Raw genomic sequence first — 13,020 nt, 5'->3', positions numbered from 1 at the left:
TGAACCTGCACTCCAAGGTCTCTCTGTTCAGCAACACTCCCTAGGACCTTACCATCCAAGATGGAGGTCGGGAAAAATTTCTGGCTGTCAGAGCTGCTTCTTTATTTTGAGGTATTTTAGGTGCTGGAGGTGATTTCCTCGAATTCCAGGAGCAGCAATTACTGTTTTTTATGCTGTTGCATTGTTTTGGAACTGTGAGAGGTAATTTCGGTTTAAACTTTAAGATGTGCCTGGACCACAGACTGATCTATAATAAAAGACAAAACTTTTGTTTCTTTTCTAAAACATTTTGTATACTCAAAAGTAGAATAGTTTAAATTGTGCAGAATGCTGACAATTTGTGAGCAGAGTAAAAACAAACAGGCCCTTGATTGATGAAACCATTAACACAGGCAGGGAAGGATGAGTCCTTGACTGATAATACTGCAGGGTGAGAGAAACAACTTTGGAGACTCTGAAGACTTTGTGATAAGGGTGCAAATCAAAGAATAATGATGTTTTTAAGAATGTGAACCTCATGGCTCGTTAGAGCCAGGGAGGGGAGGGTCTGGAGGCATTTGTTGCAGACTTTGTGATAAGGGTGTAAATCGAAGAATAATGATGTTTTTAAGAATGTGAACCTCATGGCTTGTTAGAGCCAAGGAGGGGAGGGATTTGTACTGTATATAATGAGAAACTTTGTAAGCCTCAGCGCGCCTTTTACTCAGAAGGGTGCCCGACTCTGCAGACTTGCTAATAAAACTTTGTTTTCCTGAATTTGTCTAGAGCGATTATTAAGAAGCGATTTTCGTTTCTAGCAACTTGGGGGCTCGTCGTCCGGGATCAACACTCCGGCCGCGGGGGGAGCTGAGGAAGGACATCGGAGAAGGTGCACCCTGCTGATTTCAGCAGTCCCTGATTCCTTGCTTGTCGCCCCGCGCGGCTTGAGCGAGTGATATCCGGGAGGCTCAGGAAAACAAAGGAGGGGTGTAACCGAGGCAGTGGGGACGGTTAACGATCGAGTAATTTCGGTGCACCGAACCCAGGTAAGAAAAACTTGCGGGGACCGTGTTTCCGGACGCCTGGGGACCTACGGGGTGCCTGTGGATTTTTCTACAGAGACGTAGGACTCAGGTATCTAGAGACCGGGGCTGGCCTGTGAGGGATTTTGCAGAGACCGTGTTTGCGGAGGAACGTGTACCTACGGGGTGCCTGTGATCTGTGTCACAGAGACGTAGGACACAGGAATCCAAAGACCGGGGGTGCCTGCAAAGGAACCTGGGCGATCACGGGACTGAAGGTCCGGGAATTGGCTACATTGTGATAGATTATCACGGGAGAAATACGAAGTCCTCGGAAATGGGAAATAAGGGATCTAAGGCGATTAAGGGATGGGCTGGGGTATGTTTTGTTATTTGTAGATAGAATAAGTATAAGTAGCAGGAAATGATCTTGGAAACATATGTTGTAAAATCCATATAAGTGGGAGCTTATAAAAATAATGGGTAAAGATGCTGCTGGGAGTTGTCCACAGACCCATCAACAGTAGCTTTCTTTGGGACAGAATAGTTCAGGGAGAAAATAAGGTGTGTAAAAAAACAGGCAGTATATTTATCACTGGTGATTTTAATTTTCATGTAGATTGGGAAAATCAAGTTGCCTAAGGAAGTCAGAAGGACACTTTTCTAGAATCATATGTTCTACATCCAAATGGGAATCAAGCTATTTTGCGTCTGATAATATATACTGAGGAAGGTTTAATACATGATCACAAAGTAAAAATAAACTCTAAAGGTTACAGTGACCATAATATGATAGAAGTTAGTATTCATGTTAAGAGTAAGAAACTTGGGTTGAAAACAACTGTGCTATAAACTCGAAGAAGGTAGGCATTGTGCAGAGTTAACTGGAGTGGACTCAGAAAGAAGTTTAATAGAAAAGACAACTAATGAACAACTGCACACTTTTATGAAAATAGTTCATGACTCCCAGTTTCCTCAGTGAGGAAAAACGATTCCAGGAAGGGAATATCAAAGAATGATTAACCAAGGGAAAAAAAAACAGACAGAGTTGAAAGAAAAGTCATAAAAATGGAAAAGATTGTGAGAGAATCAATGTCTGGAAGGTATCAAAAAAAACTTAAATTTTGCTGCAAACAAAAAAACATTTATGACAGCAACAGACACACAATGCATGAAAATTGGTCCTATCCACTTAATGATTCAAATGGTTAAACAAGCTTTTGGAGAACACAAAGGACATCATCTGAAAATTGGTTGTGCACGGAGAGAAATTGTATTATTGATAGCCACTGCTCGGATGTTATGCATTTTCCACCAAAGATATTTAATTGTGATTACTTTCCCCAATAATTGCATACAAATTAAGTCTGCAAAGGCTGCCAATTGTTATAACACCACCTTCTTGTGGTCTGTATGAAAATAGAATCTCTGTTGTATACTATTTATTATAAGGGAACACTGTTCCAACTACATGACAGAAAGAATAGCTGGCTTGCTTAACTGTAAGTATAACCTGTCTAAACAATAACTTCTCAGGATTAGTGACAACTGACTGAATTTCTGAATCATACGGTGCATTCTTGTAGTGTGCAGAAAACTGAGAAAGAACTCCATTAGCAGCTAAAAGGGTGTAAACTACTCAATGTATAAAACATACAGGAAACAGTTTGCAGAAAAATTCACCATTGACACGTTTAATTGCTACCATTCAAACACCCAAACTTCAGAAATGTAGGCCATCATTTACCTAACTGTGCAAATGTCCAAATCAACTGGGTTTACAGAAGCCCCGAGAAATTCTAAAGGACTGTTGCAATTTCAGGGAGGTGGGGGGATGGAATGGTGGAGAAGAGAGACCAACTGAAAATGATATTACTTTGAAGAGAGTTAAAGTTTCAATCAACCTCTTCAATTGTTGGTCCACCAGAAGGGTCCTTTCTGACTTGTTCTGAGAATGGCCCTTCGGGCATACCTCCCTGGTAAAGTTTGGCAATGATGGGCTTGCATATTTTTTTTTTTTTTTTTCAAATCTTTCAACTGCTGCTCAAAGTCCTCCTTCTCTGCTGTTTGGTTTGCCTCCAGCCAGGAGATGGCCTGGTTACACTTTTCGATGACTTTGTTCTTATCTTCCTCACTGATCTTGCCTTTCGTTTTCTCTTCCTCCACTGAACTCTTCATGTTAAATGCGTACGACTCCAGGGAATTCTTGGCTGTAATTTTCTCACGCTGCATATCATCCTGACCTTTGTACCTCTCCGCTTCCTGCACCATCCTCTCGATCTCCTCCTTACTCAACCTGCCCTTGTTATTGGTGATGGTGATTTTGCTCTCTTTGCCAGTGCTCTTGTCCACAGCAGAGACATTCAAGATGCCATTTGCGTCAATATCAAAGGTGACCTCAATCTGTGGTACACCACGTGGCGCAGGAGGGATCCCACTGAGGTCAAATTTGCCCAAGAGAACTCCGGAGGAAAGGTCTCCTGGCTCACACTCCGCCGCTCGACTTCCTCTTGCATAAGGTGGAGCCCGGAGACTGGGTACTTGTTAAGACCTGGAAGGCCGAAAAGCTCCAGCCGCAGTGGGAAGGACCGTTCCTAGTGCTGTTAACAACTGAAGCAGCTGTTCGGACGAAAGAGAAAGGGTGGGTCCACGCATCGAGGATAAAGGGACCTGTTCCACCAGAAGGAGAGAGCACTTGGACATGCGAGCAAGGGGACAAGCCGTTGGTGGTAAAACTGAAAAGACAGCAATAATGAACTCTACTTGGACTGTATTGGTGGGGATATTGATCAATTTACTCCTGTATGTGGGGGAGGGTGAGGGGAGATGTGACAAATGTCGAACTATAGTAAGACTTGGGATTTGAATCTACTCGGGAACATTGTGTCCCATTCCTATGTGGACGATTGGTGTTACGATGTGAGTGCACGCCATGAATGTTGGGAGGGTGGAAGACCCTATTATCAGGTGTATAATAAGGGATACGGTGGCAAAATCCGTGGATGCCCTATAAATGAGCGCTGGGTATGTATTAGCAAAACTGGAAGGTGGGACCCATCTTCCGTGTTGCTCAGAGAGCAGGTTGACAGAGTCAAGGAGACCAGGGTACAGAACACTGATCGGGGGTTGGGAAAAGAGCAAGACCGTCAAAGAATGGTCGTGCTCTCTAAAGTGCCATCTGTATACGAACAGGTAGAAGAAAAGATTGAACTCCCTGATATTACACAAAACCTGTTTATTGATCTCACTTCTAGAATAGCCACTGTTTTAAATGTTAGCAATTGCTGGGTTTGTGGGGGGCCGCATATGTCAGAACAATGGCCGTGGACTGGCCAAAGCTTAGACATAGGGGAATTGCAGCAAACCACTTGGACTCATGTCAACGACAGAAAAAGCCAGGGGTGGAGACTGACAAACAGCCCTGAGGGCCAGTTCTGTATTGAAGGCAAGGGGACCGTGGAGGTAGGGATTAGTCCCTGTCAGAATATGTTGGATGCAACCACGCGAGTATGGTGGCCTGAGGATATTACTTGGTACATTGCAAACCGAGGTCATAAAAATTGCGTTCCATTACGTACTGATTCCTCCTCTGACGAACTAGGTTCTGATTCTTCCGATGGCATGATGAGAGTCTGGAGTGGTGGTTGTCGGGGGAATCGATGCTGGGATACTCCTGTCCAGACTCTGGGTCAGGAGTCCGAATACTGGAATTGCAGTGGTCCTGGTCCTTATGAGGGCGTCCCCGGGGTAAAGGAGCTGTGGGATGACGTTGTGAGGCAGGGAGGGCCTGCTCCAGATGGCCTATTTTGGATATGCGGTAATCGGGCATACTCCAAACTGCCCATGGGATGGGCTGGGGTATGCTTCCTGGGTCTAATACGACCTGCGTTCTTCCTATTACCCCGGGAGGAAGGCGATGATTTGGGGATTAAACTCTTTGACTCCCTCCGTCGGTCACCAAGGGATATCCAAGTCAGTGATTGGGGGGATGAGTGGCCACCGGCCCGGATTATTGAATACTACGGGCCAGCTACATGGGCACAGGACGGATCATGGGGATATCGTACTCCTATCTATATGTTAAATCGAATTATCAGGCTCCAAGCAGTCGTAGAGGTTATTACTAACCGGACTGCCCTGGCCCTGGAGTTGCTGGCTAAGCAGCAGGATCAGATGAGGGCTGCTATATATCAAAACCGACTTGCCTTGGATTATCTGTTGGCCTCGGAGGGGGGGTGTGTACGGGAAGTTTAACCTGACTAACTGCTGTCTAGAAATTGACGATAATGGTAAAGCGGTTTTGAAAATTTCCGATGAAATTCGGAAATTGGCCCATGTGCCAGTACAATCTTGGCGTCCTCTTAGTGGCATCGGATGGTGGGATGGTCTCCTAGGTGGTAGCTGGTGGCGCACGGCGTTGCTGATGGTTGGGGGGGGCATGATTCTTCTTCTCGTATTACCCTGCCTAACTCCCTGTATTCAGTTTTTAATTCAGAAAAATATTTCCCGACTCCAGGCAGTGGTGGTTCCACAACATGGGACGCGTGAACTTAAAGTGATGTTGCTGCGAAAGACCAAGGATTTCCCGGGCCCTTGAGGAGGGGGGGCTATCTTGGTCAGGCACATCTTAAAGAAAGAAAAGGGTGGAATTGTGAGAGGTAATTTCGGTTTAAACTTTAAGATGTGCCTGGACCACAGACTGATCTATAATAAAAGACAAAACTTTTGTTTCTTTTCTAAAACATTTTGTATACTCAAAAGTAGAATAGTTTAAATTGTGCAGAATGCTGACAATTTGTGAGCAGAGTAAAAACAAACAGGCCCTTGATTGATGAAACCATTAACACAGGCAGGGAAGGATGAGTCCTTGACTGATAATACTGCAGGGTGAGAGAAACAACTTTGGAGACTCTGAAGACTTTGTGATAAGGGTGCAAATCAAAGAATAATGATGTTTTTAAGAATGTGAACCTCATGGCTCGTTAGAGCCAGGGAGGGGAGGGTCTTAGGCATTTGTTGCAGACTTTGTGATAAGGGTGTAAATCGAAGAATAATGATGTTTTTAAGAATGTGAACCTCATGGCTTGTTAGAGCCAAGGAGGGGAGGGATTTGTACTGTATATAATGAGAAACTTTGTAAGCCTCAGCGCGCCTTTTACTCAGAAGGGTGCCCGACTCTGCAGACTTGCTAATAAAACTTTGTTTTCCTGAATTTGTCTAGAGCGATTATTAAGAAGCGATTTTCGTTTCTAGCAGGAACTTTGAAAACAAAAAGTCAAAACAACAGTAGTTTTAAAAGGGAGAAGAACAGACAAAGGAAGCACATGGTGAGGACAGTGCAGGAGAGAGAGAAATAGAGAGAGAGAGAGAGAGAAAAAGAAAAATAAGATGGTGGGGGGGGGGGGGGGGGGAGCGGTGTGGGGGAGAACCTGCACAGTTACTGCCTTTGCTGGTTTTGAATTCATGTGTCGCTGGACATTGGAGTGCATCTGGGAAAATTAACAAACAGTGAATTTCACAACTAATCTTGGAGGAACCAGTTTGGGCGAAGTTCACAACACCGAATCAGATAAGTTAATTGTTGTTTTAAGTCAGTCCAAGAGAAAGGCTGTATTAGTGAGTACGTGGGTTCTTTCTTGATTATATGTTTTTGGAGATAAGTCTCTTGATTAAACTTAAAATATAAGCCATAGCTATTAATTTAACCTGGTGCAGTGTTTTGTAGGGGAATAAGATGGTGTTATTTATTTTCTGGGTCATCTATAGGGTATATTTTAATTGTGGCTTCAACTCCCCGTCTTGAGACTGCGATAATCTTTTCCTGAAGCCTTTATACAAATGAATTTAGACTCTCAGCTTCAAATAACTTCTTCAAGATTGTAACCAAACACTTCTGACTTCAACATTCTTAAACTACCTTCTTTTCTTAGGAGCAACTATTTTACACATTCAGCTTCAGCCAACTCTTCAGTGGACAAAAACTAAAGAGTTTCTTTTACCTCCAAGATATGAATGTTTCTTCAAAACAAAATCAATCACTAAGCTTGTAACACACATTGTTACTGTGTGCACTTGTAAAAACCTCCCAATGTAAAACAAAATCCTAATAGCCTCCTACAATTATCTCTCAAAAAGACTATTTACAAATAAAACTCCATGCCAACAGAAATAAACACCTTCAGACAGATTTAAAGCCCATACATCACTAAATCAACAGAAACAATGTACACATGAATCACACACTTTGCATTACAATTGCAATATATAATGTACATTACCAGACTGATTGCACTAAATTATGCCAATGTTTTCTCTCCACCCTAACCCTCCCAGTCCACCAAACCGTCCAAATGCACTACCCACCCCTGGCTAGAATGCAGCTGCTACCCAAAACCATCACTTCAAAGGGTGTCATCATTCCCAAGGCATGTCCAAACATAACAGAGCAGCCCCTATAAGCCAGCAAGGGAAAAGATAATTCTGAGAAAGAAAGCACCCCCTAACCTAGCCCAGGGGACACTGGCAACTTTGGAGTTCAGCAGCTAATCGGATTCCTCTCTCAGGCACCAATGATTTTTTTTTTCTTTGCTAAACGAGCCCTTAGTTAACCCAATCCCATTTAACACTTCACCTCAGTATTTTCACTTAAATTCATAACATTCAGGAACAAATGGTATTTTTAGAGAGGACAACCCATATTGTAAATCATACTGCAATATAACACATGGAATTGCAGCTTTTCTAAAGGTGTTCGATTTACCATTTATCATTTACTCAATGGGAAAAGATTAGTCTAAAATATTGAAATAAAGCAATATGCCAGAGGTAGGAGAAAGTGAGGACTGTAGATGCTGGTGATCAGAGTACAGAGTGTGGTGCTGGAAAAGCACAGCAGGTCAGGCAACATCCGAGTAGTAGCAGAATCAACATTTCGGGCATAAGCCCTTCATCAGGAATAGGATTCCTGATGCAGTGCTAATGCCTATTCTCCTGCTCCTCGGATGCTGCCTGATCTGTTGTGCTTTTCCTATGCTGGAGGTATAAAATATATACAGAAATGAGAAAAAAACTCAGCAGATCTGGCTGCAATTATGCTAATTAAATTTACCTTATCATTCTGCAAATTAGGACATTTGTCACATTAGGCTGTTCAGGAATCAGATGCGCATCCCAAAAACTGACAGGACACTGTTCTGACTACTGTAACAATTATTGACCCCCCCCCCCACCTCTTCAGCTTTGTTTACATATCATCCCAAATTTACATACAGATGGACATCAAGATTCTCCTCAATGATGTGTTATGTGTGGCAGTACGGGATTTTCCTCTGCTCAAAGAATATCCTGCTGTCTGCACACGTTATATGTGATCAATAAAATTGGCATATTTTTGACATGATTCTCATACATCTAGAAACCTGCTTGAGGAATAATGCAATCTTTGTTGCAGAATATATAGCCAGTTCTCTGTAAAGCACAAGGCTTCAGGAGTGCAATGATGGAGAAAGAAAAAAATGACGTTTTGAGTCTTCCTTGGACTTTCAATAAGCATTAGATTTCTTAAATAAATGGGTTACCATTGATTACTGTAAAGAATACTGTACTGAGTTAATGCACTGCAATGTTGATAAGACATCAATTTTTAATATTATGCTAAGTTCCTAATTTTCTAAATGGGAGCCAAAGAACTACATGCCAGAAAAATGATTATTCACAAGGAAGTGGAGAAGAAGAAATTAATAATTACAACTAAATTCAATGTCCACTCACTCCTTACTATTATTCATGGGATTAGACACCCAACATTTTGCATATGTCAATCATTCACAAATATTAACTTCTGAATCAGTCTGGATTACTTTTTGTGTGCAATCTGTTTTGTACAAGTTCGCTGCTTTATATTTGCATCCTCCCTGTCTGTTTAAACAAAATGAATAAAAACCTCAAAAGTACAAAGTAAACTTGATGCAGTGCAACATTTGCAACAATACAGGGTGCAGTCATCAAGTCAGGGCTGTGGCCCTGAAAATTGTGTAATTAGTGTCATGGCTCCAAATTAGGGATCTGTTAGTTCTGCAGTGTAGTTTCAATAAAAGATTTTCAACTAAAGCAACTTGCTTCCCCCTACTGTCTTTAAATTAGTGCTGACTTGACTCCACGTGCGTCTCTTTCCAATTACACAAAGGTTCTTTTCTTGCTGCTATTTATGAGTTGCATCTCAAAAGATTAATTTTACAACAGATTTTGAAGGGTTAAACCCAAACAGAGCTTGAGGTGGCCTGTAGGGCGATGACCCAAATGCAGCTAAAATGTTCTTGAGTTCATACCTGCCATCTGCCCTTTTATATTCAAGTGTGCAATATACTACTTTATAAAGAGAAGATACTGCATTAAAATAAAGTTAAAAACATTTGCATTAATCCTGCTTAAAACACAGGTTATTAGCCAATTGACCTTGATTTTGCAATCAGCTTCAAAACAAAAACATTCACTGAACTGGAAAAAAGCTGCCCATCAAGACCAATTTCTGCGACAGACAGTTTAAATCTGATGCCAGGCTAATGGGATTTTTGTTACAGCAGCAATGATGCCAGCAAGCTGACAACACAAAATCACATTGAAATATTTTTACAAATTAATAAGTTAAAACTGTTCTGAACAACAACACCGGACCTGAAACATTAACTCTGCTTTCTCTGCACAATGCTGCCAGACCTAAGCTTTTCCAGTAATTTTTGTTTTAGAAATTAAAAAGTTGAATCTTCTCTTTCACCTCAAATTTTCAAATAAAGAAATAAATTATAATTGGGTTTAAAGAGGCTAAACCATACCAACAAATATTCAGAAAAGTAAAATGCAGATTACATAATTGTGCAGAAATCTGATATTCCAGAAATGTAAAATCTGCCCTCAAGGCAAGCAATAGTGTTCAGTGGTAATTATGAAGTTAATACGCCATTGTAAACCTAGTTATATTGTATTCAACATACCCAACTTTATTGAGGACTTAGACTTCAAAACTGTTTGTCTCATTGTATAAGTTCTCATCAGTCCACAGATATGCCTTTGACATGTGCTCTGGGGAAGCTTAAAATCATTCAGACAACCTCTAGTCCTGCATTCTTCTGTACGTGAACAGACTCAGTTTCAGTAATGTCGCAAACACTGACAGCTTTTCAATCATTACAACAAAATCTAGGCTACTGTCTGTATGCTAGTCCAACCTATAAGCACAACTGCTGGAAGAAAAACTATCAACAGAATAATACCTTTTAATTATAAACTTCACAGAGCTGTTCAAAGAAGCTGAGATCTCTGTGGCAAGTTGGTAGCAGACCTGTGCAGAATTTTTGGTCCACCAGGATCTGCTGGCCAAACATTCCACTGTCTGTAGACTTCAACATATTCACCTCAAGCATGCTCTAAAGATCATCTGGGATCTCTCCATCAGGAGCAAGTGAGGACTGCAGATGCTGGAGCATCAGAGTCAAAAAGGGGGCACTGGAAAAGCACAGGAGGTCAGACAACATTTTAGGAGCAGGATAGTCTACTTTTTGGGCATAAGCCCTTCATCTTTCCATCAGCAGTACATTACTATCAAGTTAACAGATGCCACATACCAAATGATAATGTTAAGCCAGTTATCGTACTGACCAGGCCAGCTGGGCCATGACCGGGTTCCCTCAGGTGCAGGAGCAATCAACTACATTCATGCAGCCAAGTAAAATCTCCTGTGATCAGGAAAGAGCTTCACTCACTACTATTCATGGAGAATGTGAATACACCAAAGGCACCCTGCAAGTTTCTGCAAAATTCCCAGGAATTGCCATAACTTGTACCCCACAAATGCCCTGGCCGCCTTTGATCAGGCGACCGAAATGCCAGAATGGATGGACTCTGGGCAACAATGGCATTTTTGCCTACAACTGTATTTTATTGCAACACAGAGCCAGGAAACAACTTTACCTGTTGCCATGTGATTGCAAGGGCAGCAGGGAATAAGCCACTGGCCCTCTGGAAATGAAGTTCAGCTGCATTGCAATATGCTCCCTTAAAGTTATGTATCAGTGATATGCTGAGCAATGCTTAGCCTGGCACTCCAGAGCAAAGTCAAACTGGACACAGAATCAAACTAAGTGCCCACTGTCTCTGAGGAGTAAGATTGGTTGAAGGTGCTTCAAGACTAGGCAGGCAATGGAAATGCACCGACAGGCCCAATGTCAGCACAACAGGAAGGGACACATGCTAACTTACTAATAACCACGCATTCCTCCTTAGATTCCTTTAAACATCAGAGGAAATTATCGTGTTTTCCGTGAGGGTGCTTTTCATTAAATGCCCTTACCACAATTACATAATTCCAAGGGCTACTTTCAGCACAGCTATCATTTACACATGCCTTTCCATGCCCTACATCTCAAGGATTCCATATCAGGTAACAGCTCAGAAATGAACACACAAGTTATTAAAGCACGCAATGTAGGAATTTTAATGTTGCACAGAGTTTTAAAAAAAAGAATGGGACTGCTGGCGCAACTGGATGGATTTACTGCCATGCTTACAGGTTTTCTCAAGGTGTATTCTCAGTACCTGCAGCTGACTTAGAGATATACAACATATTGCCTCTCCAACTGCAGTAATCAGTGATGTTCGAGAGTAGACTGATTGGACAGGAATCGACAAAAGTAGATTTGTCCTGCATTTTGGACAGGGTTTGCACAGCGTGGCCCATCTAGCTTTGTTCTTTTCTGACAATGATACTCATAATAGGATTAATTAAAAAACTAGCAGCAACACACGAACGTCTGCAATCGTGCACTTAATGAATCCCAAAACTGCATCAAATCCTCCAATGCTTCCCCTCTTCTGATGATAGCATTCCAATACTTTTCCCTTTTACCAGGATATCTCTGCCACTCAATAAATAAGTAAGCTTAGAAACTCTGCACCATGTTAACAGGAAACATTCAATAGCCAAGAAAAAAAAGTTCCAAATTTTACTTCCCAATAAGATTAATACATGACAAAGAAAATCTCAAAGTTGCTATACCATTATCTAAATTTATTAACAAGGATCACCACTATTCATGCGTTAAAAAAGTAGGAAGTGCAAAAGTTCCAATGAATTGATGCAGGATGGTACGTAGACTGAAGAATTAATGACCGTTACAATGGAAACAGTTGCCACCACATGACCAGGAAACAATTATCAAGTCATCATTTCCTTTCCACCACTCTGGAGGTGAAATAAATTTTATGATTTATGTGATACTTGAAGGATTGGTTCTTCTTTCACAACAATGCAAGCAGTAGCCATGCTTTTGTTGCTCGAATACTTGTTTCCCCAAAAGGGTATGGTAGTCTTACTATGGCCTAATCACTACTATTTTACTTTTATCCTTGATGCCCCTAACAATACCGACTATTTTCCACAAATAACTATTGATCTGTGTATGTACTATTAGGAAATTATCCAAAGCATCTCTTTTCACCAATACCCTTTCATATTTTTATATCAATTTCGCTGCTTCTAATTATGACTAAGGCTAAATTCTATGCGGTCTGCTTGTTTCACCTGCCTGTGCATCCTGATGCCTTTTGCAATCATGTCCATGGCCAAACCCCATAAAGTTGTGCACTTGATGGTCAAGTTCAAATCATATATATTATACAGACACTCAAGGGTTCAGAAGACAAAGCGCATACAGCGGTGACTTTCTTTAATACACATTCAACCCCTTTTCAATTGAAGATCCATGTAACAGATAGGGTAAACGTGATCACTAATGGGCTATAGGCTGCTCTCTCATTAGAGACAGAGATGACTAGTGGTGGTTTAATCAGATGGTCAACATGTCTCAGGCAACAGGTGATGTTGAGAAGTTGGGATCTTCATGATAACTTCAGCTGGTGCGGGAATTGAGTTTTGTTATTAACATCATGCTGCATTGCAAACCAGCCATCTAGACAACTGGATTAACTGACACACTGTACATAGCATATCCCCTTAACCTTATCA

The 13,020-nt window shown here is 41.5% G+C and overlaps 2 protein-coding genes across 2 annotated transcripts in view; both read right to left on the bottom strand.

Moving 5' to 3' along the window:
* The window catches only part of c45h6orf89 (chromosome 45 C6orf89 homolog), a 53,421-nt gene that overhangs the window by 37,782 nt on the left and 2,619 nt on the right, over nt 1-13,020 (bottom strand). The window lies entirely within an intron of this gene.
* LOC140467056 (heat shock cognate 71 kDa protein-like) lies at nt 2,910-3,545 on the bottom strand (the record flags this gene model as incomplete). The annotated part of the gene is made up of 1 exon (XM_072563118.1): nt 2,910-3,545. A coding segment is annotated over one exon (636 nt), but the record flags the coding sequence as incomplete, so codon positions are not given.

This window comes from Chiloscyllium punctatum, chromosome 45 (assembly GCF_047496795.1).
Source record: "Chiloscyllium punctatum isolate Juve2018m chromosome 45, sChiPun1.3, whole genome shotgun sequence".
Classification (NCBI taxonomy): Eukaryota; Metazoa; Chordata; class Chondrichthyes; order Orectolobiformes; family Hemiscylliidae; genus Chiloscyllium; species Chiloscyllium punctatum.
The sequence above is the reverse complement of the archived record's forward strand: the minus strand, read 5'-3'. Positions and strand labels throughout refer to the sequence as shown.